Source organism: Procambarus clarkii, chromosome 43 (assembly GCF_040958095.1).
Source record: "Procambarus clarkii isolate CNS0578487 chromosome 43, FALCON_Pclarkii_2.0, whole genome shotgun sequence".
NCBI lineage: Eukaryota > Metazoa > Arthropoda > Malacostraca > Decapoda > Cambaridae > Procambarus > Procambarus clarkii.
In genome coordinates this window covers 31892660-31910159 of record NC_091192.1, presented here as the reverse complement: position 1 = coordinate 31910159, position 17500 = coordinate 31892660, and the positions used below count along the sequence as shown (strand labels likewise).

General features: G+C 54.1%; 1 protein-coding gene across 1 annotated transcript in view; it reads right to left on the bottom strand.

The window, feature by feature from the left end:
• The window catches only part of Pka-R2 (cAMP-dependent protein kinase type II regulatory subunit), a 342071-nt gene extending 327911 nt beyond the window's left edge, over positions 1–14160 (bottom strand). The window contains exon 1 of the mRNA XM_045738870.2: positions 13871–14160. Coding sequence (XP_045594826.1) covers positions 13871–14102 — 232 coding nt within the window. The 5' untranslated portion in view covers positions 14103–14160. The remainder of the gene's footprint in view (positions 1–13870) is intronic.
• Between the last annotated feature and the right edge of the window lie 3340 nt (positions 14161–17500).

The following is a 17500-nucleotide window of genomic DNA, read 5'->3' as shown; positions in this document are numbered from 1 at the left end:
CGTGACTGTAGGTGCAGCCTGCACGTGACTGTAGGTGCAGCCTGCACGTGACTGTAGGTGCAGCCTGCACGTGACTGTAGGTGCAGCCTGCACGTGACTGTAGATGCAGCCTGCACGTGACTGTAGGTACAGCCTGCACGTGACTGTAGGTGCAGCCTGCACGTGACTGTAGGTGCAGCCTGCACGTGACTGTAGATGCAGCCTGCACGTGACTGTAGGTGCAGCCGCACGTGACTGTAGATGCAGCCTGCACGTGACTGTAGGTACAGCCTGCACGTGACTGTAGGTGCAGCCTGCACGTGACTGTAGGTGCAGCCTGCACGTGACTGTAGGTGCAGCCTGCACGTGACTGTAGGTGCAGCCTGCACATAACAGTAAAGCTGCCGCCCAGTTGGGTGGGTGTGTAGCAAGACTAGTAACTGTGTGACTCACCATAGATGTAAAGTGCCTTGTATAATGACTGTCGTGAGCCTCTGGACTGCCAAAAAGCCTTTAACACTACTGCACAAGAGATTATTAAACAGACATAATTATTATGTGAAGAGCACTAACATGGGTAATGAAATACCTAATAGACAGGAGTCGGAGAATCCCAGTGCGGGGCGAGAAGTCGGGCTGGTGTAGGGGTAACCGGACTACCACAAGGAGTGTTGTTGGACCTCGTACAATTTCTCATTTTTTGTTAATAATATATTTACAGGAGTTGAGTCTATGTGTCGATGTTTGCAGAAATGGAAAATTAGTGAGAATAATTCGAAGATTGTACAATTCTCCAAGATGGCATAGACAAGGTACAGAATTAGTACCGAGAAATGGCTTTTGGATTTTAACACCAGCAAGTGTAAGGTGACAGAAATGGGAACAGGTAACAGGAGACCAAGAGGACTGTATGCAATGAAGGGTAACTACCTCCCTGTAACAATGAGAGCAAAATACCTGGGAGCGGACATAATACCAAACCGAACTCCAGACTAACAAATAAACAACATAACGTCAGCAGCATACTCTCCACTAGCAAATGTCAGAACATCATTCAGAATGATGTTATGAATGATATTAAGTCAGAACACTTCAATTAGTGTTCCCCCTCACTGTCTGGCTCGTAGTCGCCGTGAGGGGGCTTGGTGGGCAGCTGCTAGAGTGTGATGCTCCATGGGTCAGTCCTCTGTCCTTTTGCAGCCTTATGCTCCTGCTGCTGCCTTTACCAATTTTGCCAGATGCCTTTTCCTTTTCCTCGTGTTTCATTTTTCTCCCCCCTCTTACCCTATCAAATTGTCATTTCCTGCCGACCTTTTGCCTGTTTTGATTATTCTTTCGACCTTCTTTTGTTTTGACGCCCGGGTGTTTGAGGAGGCATACTCTTGCACCCTTAGAACTGTAGTACCCAACATCTCGAGCGAGGGGACCCTTTTATTGTCAATCCTCCTTTCGTCACTGAACCCGCTCTCGACGGACTCACGGTTCTTAAAGTGGCGTTTGTGGGGCATATACTCACGACGCACCACTGGGGGGCCCCGGCACAATCGGCGATAGCTTCTTGTTGGGTGTCCTGCCTCTAATTGTGGCTCCATGGTGGGTGTGGGGGGCACATTTGCGAATGAAAGTTTTCCCTCATTTTCATGGCTGATAATGTTTCCCTTGTTCCTTCTCAGGCTCGTTGGGTGGGCGACCAAGCCCCCGAGTCGGACTGTGTTGGAAGACCAGGCCCTGTAGCCCCTGTTGCATTGGGCCCCGACAACCAGACTACTTCCCTCAGCTCCCCTCCCTCCTCTGCGGTCGAGTCCCCAGCCCCCAGTGGTGACCACCTCGTCCCCTGGCACGGCTTCGTCTCTCATTGTGACCACTGCGCCTTTTACCCCCATGAACTCCGGGGGTTCTCAAAGCCGTTCCCGCCACTGCCGCGCTCGCACGATCCCTTCCCGTAATACTACTTACAACGCATTGTTTGGTCCCGCTACGTTGGCTAAATACTTTAATCTCCACCACCTGGATTCTACTCATCCTGACGATTTCTCCCTCCATAAACACCGTGTTGATTCAGTAGATGCCTCTGTTACTTTTATCTCCACCAGTTACGGTACGCATGTCGTCGCTGCTCCTTCTCAGGATGCAGCTACTCGCTTAGCCACTTTGTCCTGCATTGGAGAGACCCCTGTTCGGGTCTCCAAAAATGCTCGGTTAAATGCCAGTGTTGGCACTGTTCTCCCACACCATGTTGCAACTGGTGTTCGGGACCTCAAAGATTGCCATGAGGATATTAAACATATCCTCGAAGCCCAAGGCCATTCTGTCCTCCAGGTGGACACGTTTACTCGACCCCCTCGTGGTCGTCGCCGTCAGCCCCTTCGAGTTGTAAAAATCACCTTTGATAGTAGGACCCTTCCGCCCTCTATTATTCTTGCTGGTGCCAGATGCTCCATTCAGGAGTACATTCCCTCTCCTAGACTTTGCAATAAGTGTTGGAAGTTCGGGCACGGTGTCCTCAAATGCACCAGTACTGTGTATCTATGCCCCATGTGTGGAGACGATAGTCATTCTAAGTCCGAGTGCACTTCTCCCCAGGCTCGCTGCCTCAATTGCGGTGAGGCCCACCCTACCTTCTCACGCTCGTGTGTACACTACAAACTCGAAGAAGCTGTCCTCAACTTGAAGCACCGTGATCGTCTGTCTTTTCCTGAAGCGAGACGCCAAGTTTGTCGTCTCACCCCTTTCGCGGGCGTATCCTACGCTCACGTGTTGCGTTCTACCTCTCCTCGTCCTTCCCACCTTCCTCAGTCTCACAACCGTTTCCAGGTCTTAAACCCGACCACACCCACCACCTCCTCCCCTATTCCTTTGCCTCCTGTCCCAGATGGTCTCCCTCCTGGTTCTCCATCTGGGGTTTCCCCCCTTCCTATCCTGTCCACCATATCTCCTTTGTCTTCTTCCCCATCTCCCCCCACTCTTTCTTCCCGACCTTCCCCCCAGTCTCTTGACCCTCCACGCCACCTGTCTGTCCAGGCTGATATTCATCATCCTCCCGGCAATCTTCGTGTTATTCGCTCCCGCTCCTCTTCTCCTGCTGAGACCATTGAGTCTGTCGCCCGGTACGTTGTTACTGGAACGCCTGTCTCTTCGAGTCAGAAACGTAACCCTGGCTCCTCTTTTTCTTCCTCTCCAGTGGATAAGAAGGCTTCACTCTCTTCCTCACCCCCTCCCTCTGACTCTGTCATTACATCCCCTCCCATTTTAGTGGTCGAACCCCCTGTCCCAGATATGGAGGTTTCTTTCACCCCCGATTCCCTCTCGGTTGCTATCTTGCTGAGGCGCACTCCCTGCCTTCTTCCCCTCCCCCCTCCTCCAGCTTTCCTTGCCTGCCCCTCTCAGTTGTCTCCTCCCCCTCCGGACCCCGTCAGTCCGCCTCTGGTCTGTCCTCTTGCTCCCTTCCCTCTATCCTTACTAAGTTTACCCATGCCCGCTAACCCTGATTTTGCCGACCCTGCTCCTGATCCTGAGATTCTTTAATAAACTGTGTTCTTCTATACCTTTATTTCTTTTTTGTTCTCTGTTACTGTCCTTTCTCTTTGGTAATGTCTATTCTTCAGTGGAATATTCGTGGATTTTATGCTCACTTCCATGAACTCCAACTTCTAATTACACAGTTTTCACCACTTTGTGTTTGTCTCCAGGAACCCATGCTTGGTGCTCGTCCTGGTCACTTTTGTGGTTATTCCTTTCTTTCTCCACCCCCCCCCCCCCAGCTCTTGCTGGGGCCCATAACTCTACTGCTCTCTTAATTCGATCTGATATTCCCTTCGTCCCCCTACTTCTTCCGTCACCTATCCATTGTTCTGCTGCCCGTGTTTTTGTGGGTAAATGGTATACAGTCTGTTTCATTTATCTCCCCCCAAATGTCCCGCTTTCCCTTCCTGATCTTAAGCACCTCCTGGACTCCTTGCCAGAGCTGGTGCTCCTTTTGGGTGATTTCAACTGTCGACATTCCCTCTGGGGTGATGTTCTGACAAACACCTGAGGCCGTTTTCTCGAACCGTTCGTCCTCGCTTCTTCTCTATCTCTTCTGAATTCTGGTGAGCCCACTCATGTGGACTCTCGAACTCGCACCCTTTTCTGTCTTGATCTTTCTCTCTGCTCGTCGTCCCTTTACTTAGATTTCACGTGGCAGGTTCTTGATGACCTCCATAACAGTGATCATTTCCCTATCCTCGTTTCCTTTTTCTCTTTCCACCCTCCCCTCTCCTTCCCTAGGTGGCAGTTTGCCAAGGCTGACTGGTGCCTATTAACCCTCCGTGCTACTCTTTCTGACCTCTCCTCTCTGCCTCTTCATCGCGCCCTCCTTCTTTTTTATGACTGTCTTCAACGCTGCCCTCCACTCTATTCCTCACTCTTCCTCCCGGGGCACAAGGAAGTGCATTCCCTGGTGGAATGTGGACTGTGCTCGGGCTGTCCGCTGTAAGCGTGCAGCCTGGAAGAAACACCTCCGCCAGCGGACGGCTGACGGCTGATTCTTTTATTCTGTTTCGGAAGGCAAGTGCGGTGGCCCGTAGGACCATCCGTACAGCTAAACGTGAGAGTTGGAAATCTTATGTTTCCACCATTACGTTCGATACTCCTCTGCCGCAGATCTGGAAAAAGATCCGCAAGATTGCGGGCAAGTTCGTTCTGGATGTCTCGCCGGTTCTCCACCTCCGTGGTACTCTTGTGGCAGATCCAGTGCAGGTCGCGACCAAACTGGGTTCCCACTTTTCTTCTGTTAGCTCTGGTTTTCATCTTCCTCAATCCTTCCTTCTTTATAAGCCTGTTCTTGAATCTTATCCTTTAGATTTCCGCACTCATCTCCGCCTTCCCTATAACGATCCTTTCTTTCTGAACTTCAGTCTGCCCTGGCCCTCTGCGGATCTACGGCGGCAGGCTCGTATGACGTTCATTATGAGATGCTTCGCCATCTCCCTCCGTGCATGTCTCAGTATTTACTGAGTCTGTATAACCAGGTCTGGGAGTCGTCGTCCGTCCCTGAGGACTGGCTCGATGCCATTGTACTCCCTATTCGGAAACCAGGGTCTCTCGGTACGTCCCCTAAGGACTTCCGCCCTATTGCTCTCACGAGTTGTGTTTGAGCGTATGGTAAATGTCCGTCTGATGTGGTTCTTGGAACACCATCGCCACCTCTCTCCTTCTCAATTTGGTTTTCGCAAGTGCCGCAGCACGACTGATGTCCTGGTGAACTTGGAGGTCTATATTCGTACTGCTTTTGCTTCGAAGACCTCCGTTGTTGCTGTCCTTTTTGCCCTGGAAAAGGCTTATGACACGACTTGGAGATACCATATTCTGTCCCAACTTCGTTCTTTTGGCCATCGTGGTAATCTCCCTCTCTTCCTCCAAAGCTTTCTCTCTCGTCGTACCTTTCGGGTCAGGCTTGGTGTCGCTCTCTCTGCCTCTTTTCAGCAGTATGAAGGTGTGCCCCAAGGTAGTGTTCTGAGTACTACTCTTTTTCTGGTTGCCCTCAATGGTCTTCTTTCCTCCCTTCCTTCTGGCATCTTCTCTGCTCTTTATGTTGACAATCTTACTCTTTGCTGTCGGGGTGATGATTCGCCTCTCCTTCAACGGCGGCTTCAACTTGCGATTGATGCCGTGTCATCTTGGGCCACCAATCATGGCTTTAAGTTCTCTAGTACTAAGACTTGTGCCATGGCTTTTACTCAGAAGCGGGTCGTTCTTCGTCCCTATTTGTCACTTTATGGTCATCCCCTTGAGTACAAAGATTCCGTGAAGCTTTTGGGGTTATTCTTTGACACTCGTTTGTCTTGTTCGCCCCATGTCTCTTACCTCCGTGTTGAATGCTCTAAGGCCCTTAACCTACTTAAGGTTTTGTCCCATACTTCTTGGGGAGCAGATAGGCACACACTCCTCTATTTGCATTCCTCTCTCGTCCTGTCTAAACTCGATTATGGTTGCCCTGCTTACTCTTTTGCTTCTCCTTCTACTCTTCGCCGTCTTGATCCTTTGCACCATACTGGGTTGCGCCTCAGCTCTGGTGCTTTTCGTTCTACTCCTACCCTCAGCTTGTATGCTGACACTGGCTTTCTGTCTCTCCAGGATCGCCGTGATCGCTACAGTCTTCGCTATCTTGCGCGATCCTTACAGCATCCTCACTCTCGCCTCTATCGTGCTTTGACTTTTATCCGTCCTGTAGTTCCTGATCCTCTTCATCTCCTTCCTCTTTCTGTCCGTTTGTCTCGTTTACAGGATTCTCTTTCAGCTCATATTACTAATGTTTCTCCTCATATTGTTCCATCCTTGCCTCCTTGGAGGGTCCCCCTTCCCAAATTTTGTACTTCTCTGACACGCATCACTAAAGCTTTTACCCCTCCTACAGATCTGAAACGCCTCTTCCTTGAGCACTTTTCTTCTCATTCCCACTCCGTTCCCATCTTCACCGACGGGTCTAAGTCTGCTGACGGTGTGGGCTACTCTGTTGTTTTTCCTGACCACATTTATATGTGTCGCCTTCCTCCGGAGGCTAGCATCTTCACAGCAGAACTTTATGCTATTCTCTATGCTCTTCGTCTCCTGCTTTCCCGGTGTCAATCCTCCTTTGTGGTGGTAGTTGACTCTCGTAGTGCCCTCATGGCGTTAGGGTCCTTTAATCCGGTCCACCCGGTGGTTGTCGAGATTCAACATTGGCTGTTTCTTATCTCCAGTAAATTTAAGTCAGCTGCATTTTGCTGGGTTCCCAGCTATGTTGGTGTCTCTTTAAATGAGCGTGCGGATGCTGCCGCTAAGGAAGCTATCCACACTTGTCCCATCTCTCGTAAAAGTATTCCTTATTCCAACTTTTACCCAGTTATTCATGCCTCCATCCTTGCCTGCTGGCAGAGTTGTTGGTCTTCTGTTATTGGTGGCAAACTGCATACTCTTAAAGTCGTGTGTCCCAGTGGCCTTCCTCCTGTCACGGTAACCGGCGGTGGGAAACAGCTCTGGCTAGGTTATGTATTGCCCATACCTGCTTAACTCACAGTCACTTAATGGAGCGCCGCCCTGCTCCTTATTGTCCACATTGCATTGTCCCTCTTATGGCCGTGCATATCCTTGTTGAATGTTCTGACTTCCAGGACGAGCGTGTGTCTTGTTTTCCGACCGTCCCCCGCGGTCGCTTGTCCCTCGATAGAATTCTTGGCAACTCAAATACTTTTGATATCGTTCGCCTTATGCGTTTCTGTTTCTGTTCTCGTATTGGCATCCTTGGTGATATTTAGCGCCCTCTGATTATCCCGCACATTTGATGGTGCTACATAGCCTTCCCAGTTTGGTGCCTTCTATTGATAATTGTTTACTTACTTTAATAAATGTTTAGGTCGCTGTATGAGTGAGATCACTCTGTGAGTATGCCGCACCACCGTGGAGCCCCATCTAAAATAAAATACATAAGATAATTCTCTGAAAGGTTCAGAAGTTTGCAATGAGGCTCGTCCGAGAACTACGAAGAATGGGGGGGGGGGTATGAAGAGAGACCGAAAAAACGAGACCTGACGTCGCTACAAAAGAGGAAGAGGAGAGACATGAAACAGACGAAAAATGCTTAGGGGGATAGACAGAATGGAAAAATAGAGGAAATGTTTGCAATGAACACCAATGGAATAGAGGCCACAGGTGCAAGATTGAGTCTTAGGTAAGTCACAGTGGTAGAAAATATTATTTGAGTGAGAGTAATGAGAAAATGGAACGGACTATAGTTGTAAAAGAAAACTACATTAATAAGTTTAAAATATATTATAGGAATAAAGGGGCCCTAACAGCTGAGTGGACAGCGGTTCGGATTCGTAATCCTGAGGTTTCTAGTTCGATATCAAGTGGTGGCGGAAACAAATAAACAGAGTTTCTTTCACCCTGATTCTCCTGTTCACCTAACAGTAAAAAGGTGCCTGGGAGTTAGACAGCTGCTACGAACTGCTTCCTGTGGATGTGTAACAAAAAGGAGGCCTGGTGGAGGACCGGGCCGCGGGGACGTTAAGCCCCGAAATCATAGAGTCGAGTACAGAAGTAACTTCATTAGACAACTACTGACTAGAAATGCGGGATCCAACAGCTAAAGCTCAATCCCGCAGTACACTCACAACTAAACTGGGACAACCTGTTAGACCTGAGTTGTGTCTCACTCACCGCCTCGCCTGACGGCAATTTGAGACACTGAGAACAATTTCACATACCATATGTGTCATCCCACCTACCATGTGTGTGTGTGACCACCACCTACCATGTGTGTGTGTGACCACCACCTACCATGTGTGTGTGTGACCACCACCTACCATGTGTGTGTGTGTGACCACCACCTACCATGTGTGTGTGACTACCACCTACCATGTGTGTGTGACCACCACCTACCATGTGTGTGTGTGACCACCACCTACCATGTGTGTGTGTGACCACCACCTACCATGTGTGTGTGTGACCACCACCTACCATGTGTGTGTGTGAGACCACCACCTACCATGTGTGTGTGTGACCACCACCTACCATGTGTGTGTGTGACCACCACCTACCATGTGTGTGTGTGACCACCACCTACCATGTGTGTGTGTGTGACCACCACCTACCATGTGTGTGTGTGAGACCACCACCTACCATGTGTGTGTGTGTCCTCCACCTACCATGTGTGTGTGACCACCACCTACCATGTGTGTGTGTGACCCCCACCTACCATGTGTGTGTGTGTCCTCCACCTACCATGTGTGACCACCACCTACCATGTGTGTGTGTGACCCCCACCTACCATGTGTGTGTGTGAGACCCCCACCTACCATGTGTGTGTGTGTCCTCCACCTACCATGTGTGTGTGACCACCACCTACCATGTGTGTGTGTGACCCCCACCTACCATGTGTGTGTGTGTCCTCCACCTACCATGTGTGACCCCCACCTACCATGTGTGTGTGTGACCCCCACCTACCATGTGTGTGTGTGTCCTCCACCTACCATGTGTGACCACCACCTACCATGTGTGTGTGACCCCCACCTACCATGTGTGTGTGACTACCACCTACCATGTGTGTGTGACCACCACCTACCATGTGTGTGTGTGTGCTCCACCTACCATGTGTGTGTGTGTCCTCCACCTACCATGTGTGTGTGACTACCACCTACCATGTGTGTGTGACCACCACCTACCATGTGTGTGTGACTACCACCTACCATGTGTGTGTGACCACCACCTACCATGTGTGTGTGACTACCACCTACCATGTGTGTGTGTGTGCTCCACCTACCATGTGTGTGTGTGTCCTCCACCTACCATGTGTGTGTGACTACCACCTACCATGTGTGTGTGACCACCACCTACCATGTGTGTGTGACTACCACCTACCATGTGTGTGTGACCACCACCTACCATGTGTGTGTGTGACCACCACCTACCATGTGTGTGTGTGACTACCACCTACCATGTGTGTGTGTGACCACCACCTACCATGTGTGTGTGACCACCACCTACCATGTGTGTGTGTGACCACCACCTACCATGTGTGTGTGTGACCACCACCTACCATGTGTGTGTGTGACCACCACCTACCATGTGTGTGTGTGTGACCACCACCTACCATGTGTGTGTGTGACCACCACCTACCATGTGTGTGTGACCCCCATAAAGGCATATAGCATATACACTATAATGTCCGGTGTGTGCGACAGGAAGGTGGCACTGCGGTTTACCATAGTCCCCCACGAGGCCAGCCTCTGACCTTCCCCAAGATGCAACCCTTAACAGTTACCTAACTCCCGGCTACCTATTTTAGTGCCAGGTGCACAGAGGCATCAGGTGTTCTCCTATCTGGACCCCCTTATAACCACGCCCTCGTTGGTGGAACACTAAAGACCACGTTCTCACCCGTGGACCCCAAGGACCACGTTCTCACCCGTGGACCCCAAGGACCCCATTCTCACCCGTGGACCCCAAGGACCACGTTCTCACCCGTGGACCCCAAGGACCACGTTCTCACCCGTGGACCCCAAGGACCACGTTCTCACCCGTGGACCCCAAGGACCACGTTCTCACCCGTGGACCCCAAGGACCACGTTCTCACCCGTGGACCCCAAGGACCACGTTCTCACCCGTGGACCCCAAGGACCCCATTCTCACCCGTGGACCCCAAGGACCCCATTCTCACCCGTGGACCCCAAGGACCCCATTCTCACCCGTGGACCCCAAGGACCCCATTCTCACCCGTGGACCCCAAGGACCACGTTCTCACCCGTGGACCCCAAGGACCCCATTCTCACCCGTGGACCCCAAGGACCCCATTCTCACCCGTGGACCCCAAGGACCACGTTCTCACCCGTGGACCCCAAGGACCCCATTCTCACCCGTGGACCCCAAGGACCCCATTCTCACCCGTGGACCCCAAGGACCCCATTCTCACCCGTGGACCCCAAGGACCACGTTCTCACCCGTGGACCCCAAGGACCCCATTCTCACCCGTGGACCCCAAGGACCCCATTCTCACCCGTGGACCCCAAGGACCCCATTCTCACCCGTGGACCCCAAGGACCCCATTCTCACCCGTGGACCCCAAGGACCACGTTCTCACCCGTGGACCCCAAGGACCCCATTCTCACCCGTGGACCCCAAGGACCCCATTCTCACCCGTGGACCCCAAGGACCACGTTCTCACCCGTGGACCCCAAGGACCACGTTCTCACCCGTGGACCCCAAGGACCACGTTCTCACCCGTAGACCCCAAGGACCACGTTCTCACCCGTGGACCCCAAGGACCACGTTCTCACCCGTGGACCCCAAGGACCACGTTCTCACCCGTGGACCCCAAGGACCACGTTCTCACCCGTGGACCCCAAGGACCCCATTCTCACCCGTGGACCCCAAGAACCACGTTCTCACCCGTGGACCCCAAGGACCACGTTCTCACCCGTGGACCCCAAGGACCCCATTCTCACCCGTGGACCCCAAGAACCACGTTCTCACCCGTGGACCCCAAGGACCACGTTCTCACCTGTGGACCCCAAGAACCACATTCTCACGCGTGGACCCCAAGAACCACATTCTCACCCGTGGACCCCAAGAACCACATTCTCACCCGTGGACCCCAAGAACCACATTCTCACCCGTGGACCCCAAGAACCACATTCTCACCCGTGGACCCCAAGAACCACATTCTCACCCGTGGACCCCAAGAACCACGTTCTCACCCGTGGACCCCAAGAACCACATTCTCACCCGTGGACCCCAAGAACCACGTTCTCACCCGTGGACCCCAAGAACCACATTCTCACCCGTGGACCCCAAGAACCACGTTCTCACCCGTGGACCCCAAGAACCACATTCTCACCCGTGGACCCCAAGAACCACGTTCTCACCCGTGGACCCCAAGAACCACATTCTCACCCGTGGACCCCAAGAACCACGTTCTCACCCGTGGACCCCAAGAACCACATTCTCACCCGTGGACCCCAAGAACCACGTTCTCACCCGTGGACCCCAAGAACCACATTCTCACCCGTGGACCCCAAGAACCAAAGCAGACAGCAGCCATTGGTGCGACAAATACAGTCATTCGTGTCACAAGCTCGGCATTGTTATTCACAGTCAAAACTGCATGTAAATGATAAGGGGGAGACAGTTTAATAATGTTGCGTTGTTGTTTTGTTCGTCCCAAGGGCCCTCTGGAACACTTCCGTGGACCCCATGGCCCCCCTGTTCACCGCTGAACCTTCGGGTGTAAGGTTCCCCCCAAATACTGACCTGCCCCAGGATGCAACCTGTTAAATTGTCTGACTCCTGGGTAACTATTTTACTACTAGGTTAAGAAAAGAGGCATCGGGTGAAAGGGAACGTGGTTAACCATTTCTGACCTTGTGAGTCGAGGACGTAGACCACTCTGCTGCAAGACTGGTATAGTGAAAAATGACCCAGGATTTATCAAGCATTTACCCAACCACTTACGGAGCCTGTACATCTTTCAACGGTCAGGGCATCTTTGTTTACATTTATTAAACAATTTACGAGCTGGGAAACTATATGAGCCATGGTTATTATTGTCAGAAACAACCTCGAAGCGGCGCTTCTGAGTTCGTAAATTGATGAATAAATGTAAACAAAGGAGAGAGAGATGTACAGGCTTCGTCTCTGGTCTCTTATATCTCTGATGAATCCTGGTCAGCCGGTACACCACTGTCGAGGCTCTTCTGGCAGTCACCCATTCAGCTGCTGGTCCTACCCAACCAATACCAGACCAGCACGACGTGCAGTTGTTGTTGTTGTTGTTTAAAATTCGCTACCTGAAACAAAAAGTTCCAAGTAGCACGGGCTATGGTGAGCCCGTAGGTACTTACGACGTGCAGGATGGGACCGACTCCCGGTACCAAGCACCACCTTCCACGACCTCTGGTACTGCAGCACCACGACGACCTGGGACGACCCGGGACGACCTGCCGTGATCACGGGGACCCGCTACGACCCGGGACGACCTGCCGTAACCACGGGGACCTGCTACGACCCGGGACGCCGTACCCTGACCCAAGACAACGTAGCGTGGGTCTAAGCGACCTAGACTCTTAAGACCTGCACGACCCATAGAGATTTGTAGTGGTCATTCCAACTCGTTGTGACAGTTGATACTTATCCCTCCGGCCTATCCCGAGTGCTTCTCCTCATATCCCTTCCTAGTTCTGCACGGTGGTAATGACTTAGATCTTTCCCCCCTGATCAATACCCTACCTGCCCTTAATACCTGACCTCCATATGACCCTGAATAGCCCGGGACTGCCTATAGTAAGTCTCTGGTAACCTGGAGGGCTCCGGAATGGACCTGGAACGACTCTGAAAGGACCTGGAATGAACCGGGAAGGACCTGGAAGGACCCGGGATAGATCTCAGATGACCCAGGATGAACCTGGAACGACCCGGGATGGAAAAGAAGGATCAAGTATGAGACTGGAAGAACCCGGGATAAACTTAGAAGGACCCCCTGAAGGAGAGACCTTCAGGGACCCGGGGTGGACCTGGAAGGCCCGGGAGGACCCGGGGTGGACCTGGAAGGCTCGGGAGGACCCGGGGTGGACCTGGAAGGCTCGGGAGGACCCGGGGTGGACCTGGAAGGCCCGGGAGGACCCGGGGTGGACCTGGAAGGCCCGGGAGGACCCGGGGTGGACCTGGAAGGCTCGGGAGGACCCGGGGTGGACCTGGAAGGCTCGGGAGGACCCGGGGTGGACCTGGAAGGCCCGGGAGGACCCGGGGTGGACCTGGAAGGCCCGGGAGGACCCGGGGTGGACCTGGAAGGCTCGGGAGGACCCGGGGTGGACCTGGAAGGCTCGGGAGGACCCGGAGTGGACCTGGAAGGCCCGGGAGGACCCGGGGTGGACCTGGAAGGCCCGGGAGGACCCGGGGTGGACCTGGAAGGCTCGGGAGGACCCGGGGGTGGACCTGGAAGGCTCGGGAGGACCCGGGTGGACCTGGAAGGCTCGGCAGGACCCGGGGTGGACCTGGAAGGCTCGGGAGGACCCGGGGTGGACCTGGAAGGCTCGGGAGGACCCGGGGTGGACCTGGAAGGCCCGGGAGGACCCGGGGTGGACCTGGAAGGCTCGGGAGGACCCGGGGTGGACCTGGAAGGCTCGGGAGGACCCGGGGTGGACCTGGAAGGCTCGGGAGGACCCGGGGTGGACCTGGAAGGCCCGGGAGGACCCGGGGTGGACCTGGAAGGCTCGGGAGGACCCGGGGTGGACCTGGAAGGCTCGGGAGGACCCGGGGTGGACCTGGAAGGCTCGGGAGGACCCGGGGTGGACCTGGAAGGCTCGGGAGGACCCGGGTGGACCTGGAAGGCTCGGGGGGACCCGGGGTGGACCTGGAAGGCTCTATGAGGAGGACCTACCTGGCATGGGCTCGTCGTCGTCATCGTCGTCAGTGATGACGGACTCCTCGGACTCTGAGGGCGGCGGCGGCTGCTTGCTGCGGTCCTCGTGCATGCGGTGGAAGTACTCGGAGGCGTAGGCCAGGAGGTCCGGGGGGCGCTCCACCAGCACCGCCACCGTGAACTCTATGAGGAGCTCCTGCAGGCCGGGGGGCACCTCGTACCCACCCGCGCCCCCGCCGCGCCCCGCCATGCCCGACACCACCGACCACACGATCTTGACGGCACTCGCGGGCCCCTGAGACCCGACTACCCCTCAGGCGACACAACCCCCGCCCTCCCCCGCCCCCGTCTTGATGCACTCGCCGCCCACGACCTCGCTGCACTCGCCGCCCACGACCCCGCCTCGCCGCCCACAGGTCCCGCCTCACCTGTGGCCGCCCCCCGTTTTGAACTGTCACTGGCGCCGCCGCCGCCGCCGCCGCCTGCAGCGCACAAACGGCAGGTAACTGAGAGTACAGGTCACACGCTAAGAGTGCAGGTAGCGGCGCTACAGGTGAGCTGGTAGCGTGGTTAGGGTGATGGGTGGCCGGAGGAGGCGAGGGGCGGCACGAGGTGTTCACTGGTGCCTCTCACACTGACCCGCTCGCAGCGCCGCCATCACCACACCTGCCCTCCCACACCCGCCCTCCGCTACACCAACTAGTTCCTCCACCTTCCCGTCCCCTCACCCCGGCCTCCCAAACCATCTCATTCCACTCTGTCATCTCTCATTCGTCATCTGGAGTCTCGATTGGTCATAATGGTGATCGGGGGGAAATGATATTTAGTTGTGTAGATTGCGTGGTTGCCAAGGAGACGGCATCAGCGTTGCCAGTTAGCGCGCGTGACTCCCCCGCCGCCATCTTGTATTGATTGTGGGAACCACTCGCTTGTTGGCGGCCGCCTGGCTGAGGTGTGTCTCCCGAACACTTCATCTGTTTATCATCGATCTACCTTGCGTAAAGCACCTGCATGAGCAGTCACCTGTGAGATGACACTCTCTTGTGCTTTCTTTCATGGCCTCATTTCCCGGAGAGGGGGAGGGTGGGGTGGCCACCTGGCTGGAGAAAAGGAAGGGAAGGTGAATTTTGCATTATAGGTGCCGCCCCACCTGGCCGGAGGCGCACCTGTGGCACTCCTCACCTTGCTGGCTCCCTGCCGCGGCCACACATCCCCGTCTCCAGCCTGGCCCTGTCTTCCACCTGGCAGGCTGCTCCACACCTCCTGTCTGGGAGGTGTCACAGCACGCAGTTTCCGCTCCCATTCTCACATTCTCCTCCGTCGATAGCATCTCCTGTCGATGGTGGAGCAGATATCAGGGCTCATGGTGACCCCAGTCACCCTCCCAGTACCCGACGCCTCGCTGAGGCAATTCAGCTCCCACTGTAATGATGCCATATGCAGGCGATGAGTCACAATAACGTGGCTAAAGTATGTTGTAAGTATGGTATGTGGTAAAGTATGGTATGTGGTAAAGTATGACCACACACTAGAAGGTGAAGGGACGACGACGTTTCGGTCCGTCCTGGACCATTGTCAAGGCGATTGAGAATGGTCCAGGACGGACCGAATCGTCGTCGTCCCTTCATCTTCTAGTGTGTGGTCTGGTTAATGATGCCATATTCTCATTCCCTTGTACCATGTAAGTATTGCCAACGGTATCAATGTATTGTACGAATATCCTACAGACCCGCCATCACATTAGGCTTCTGATCTTTAACTCTGGATTCCAGGAAGTCGTCGTCACTCTTGGAGTCCGTTGGTGGCCTAACTACAGACTATTACATGCTGGTCTGGTCGACGTGTTCAACATCGGTCACCCAGGGTGAGCGGGCATTAAAACGACCTGAAATTATTCAGTTTCGAAAATGCACAAATACAAGAGTCCTGTAGCACAGTAGGCTACGTCGGGTACCTTTCAATTCACTAGATGCCTCTGTTCACGTAACCCTAGGCACAGGCTTCCTGTCCCCGACAACGGGAATTAAGTTTCTTTAGAATATGAAGTGAATTAGACTTATTGATGTGCCCCCCACACACACAACCCCGCTAACAGGAAGGCTGTCCGCGCGGTACCATACAAGTTAATGGTTAGACCAAATTAAATGTTTTCAGTCAAACGAAATAAAATTACTTTGAGTATAAAACATGAATGGAACAACTTACCAGGAAAAGTAATTAAGAGGAACATCATAATTATATACAATAACAAAATGGACAGATTTTTTCAAGACGTCTCCACCCCCATGTTGACGTGGACGCCCAGACGTCTGTACCCCCATGTTGACGTGGACGCCCAGACGTCTGTACCCCCATGTTGACGTGGACGCCCAGACGTCTGTACCACCATGTTGACGTGGACGCCCAGACGTCTGTACCCCCATGTTGACGTGGACGCCCAGACGTCTGTACCACCATGTTGACGTGGACGCCCAGACGTCTGTACCCCCATGTTGACGTGGACGCCCAGACGTCTGTACCCCCATGTTGACGTGGACGCCCAGACGTCTGTACCCCCATGTTGACGTGGACGCCCAGACGTCTGTACCACCATGTTGACGTGGACGCCCAGACGTCTGTACCCCCATGTTGACGTGGACGCCCAGACGTCTGTACCACCATGTTGACGAGGACGCCCAGACGTCTGTACCCCCATGTTGACGTGGACGCCCAGACGTCTGTACCCCCATGTTGACGTGGACGTCCAGACGCCTGTACCACCATGTTGACGTGGACGCCCAGACGTCTGTACCACCATGTTGACGTGGACGTCCAGACGTCTGTACCACCATGTTGACGTGGACGCCCAGACGTCTGTACCACCATGTTGACGTGGACGCCCAGACGTCTGTACCACCATGTTGACGTGGACGCCCAGACGTCTCCACCACCATGTTGACGTGGACGCCCAGACGTCTGTACCCCCATGTTGACGTGGACGCCCAGACGTCTGTACCCCCATGTTGACGTGGACGCCCAGACGTCTGTACCCCCATGTTGACGTGGACGCCCAGACGTCAGTACCCCCATGTTGACGTGGACGCCCAGACGTCTGTACCCCCATGTTGACGTGGACGCCCAGACGTCTGTACCCCCATGTTGACGTGGACGCCCAGACGTCTGTACCCCCATGTTGACGTGGACGCCCAGACGTCTGTACCCCCATGTTGACGTGGACGCCCAGACGTCTGTACCCCCATGTTGACGTGGACGCCCAGACGTCTGTACCCCCATGTTGACGTGGACGCCCAGACGTCTGTACCACCATGTTGACGTGGACGCCCAGACGTCTGTACCACCATGTTGACGTGGACGCCCAGACGTCAGTACCACCATGTTGACGTGGACGCCCAGACGTCAGTACCCCCATGTTGACGTGGACGCCCAGACGTCTGTACCACCATGTTGACGTGGACGCCCAGACGTCAGTACCACCATGTTGACGTGGACGCCCAGACGTCTGTACCACCATGTTGACGTGGACGCCCAGACGTCAGTACCCCCATGTTGACGTGGACGCCCAGACGTCAGTACCCCCATGTTGACGTGGACGCCCAGACGTCAGTACCCCCATGTTGACGTGGACGCCCAGACGTCAGTACCACCATG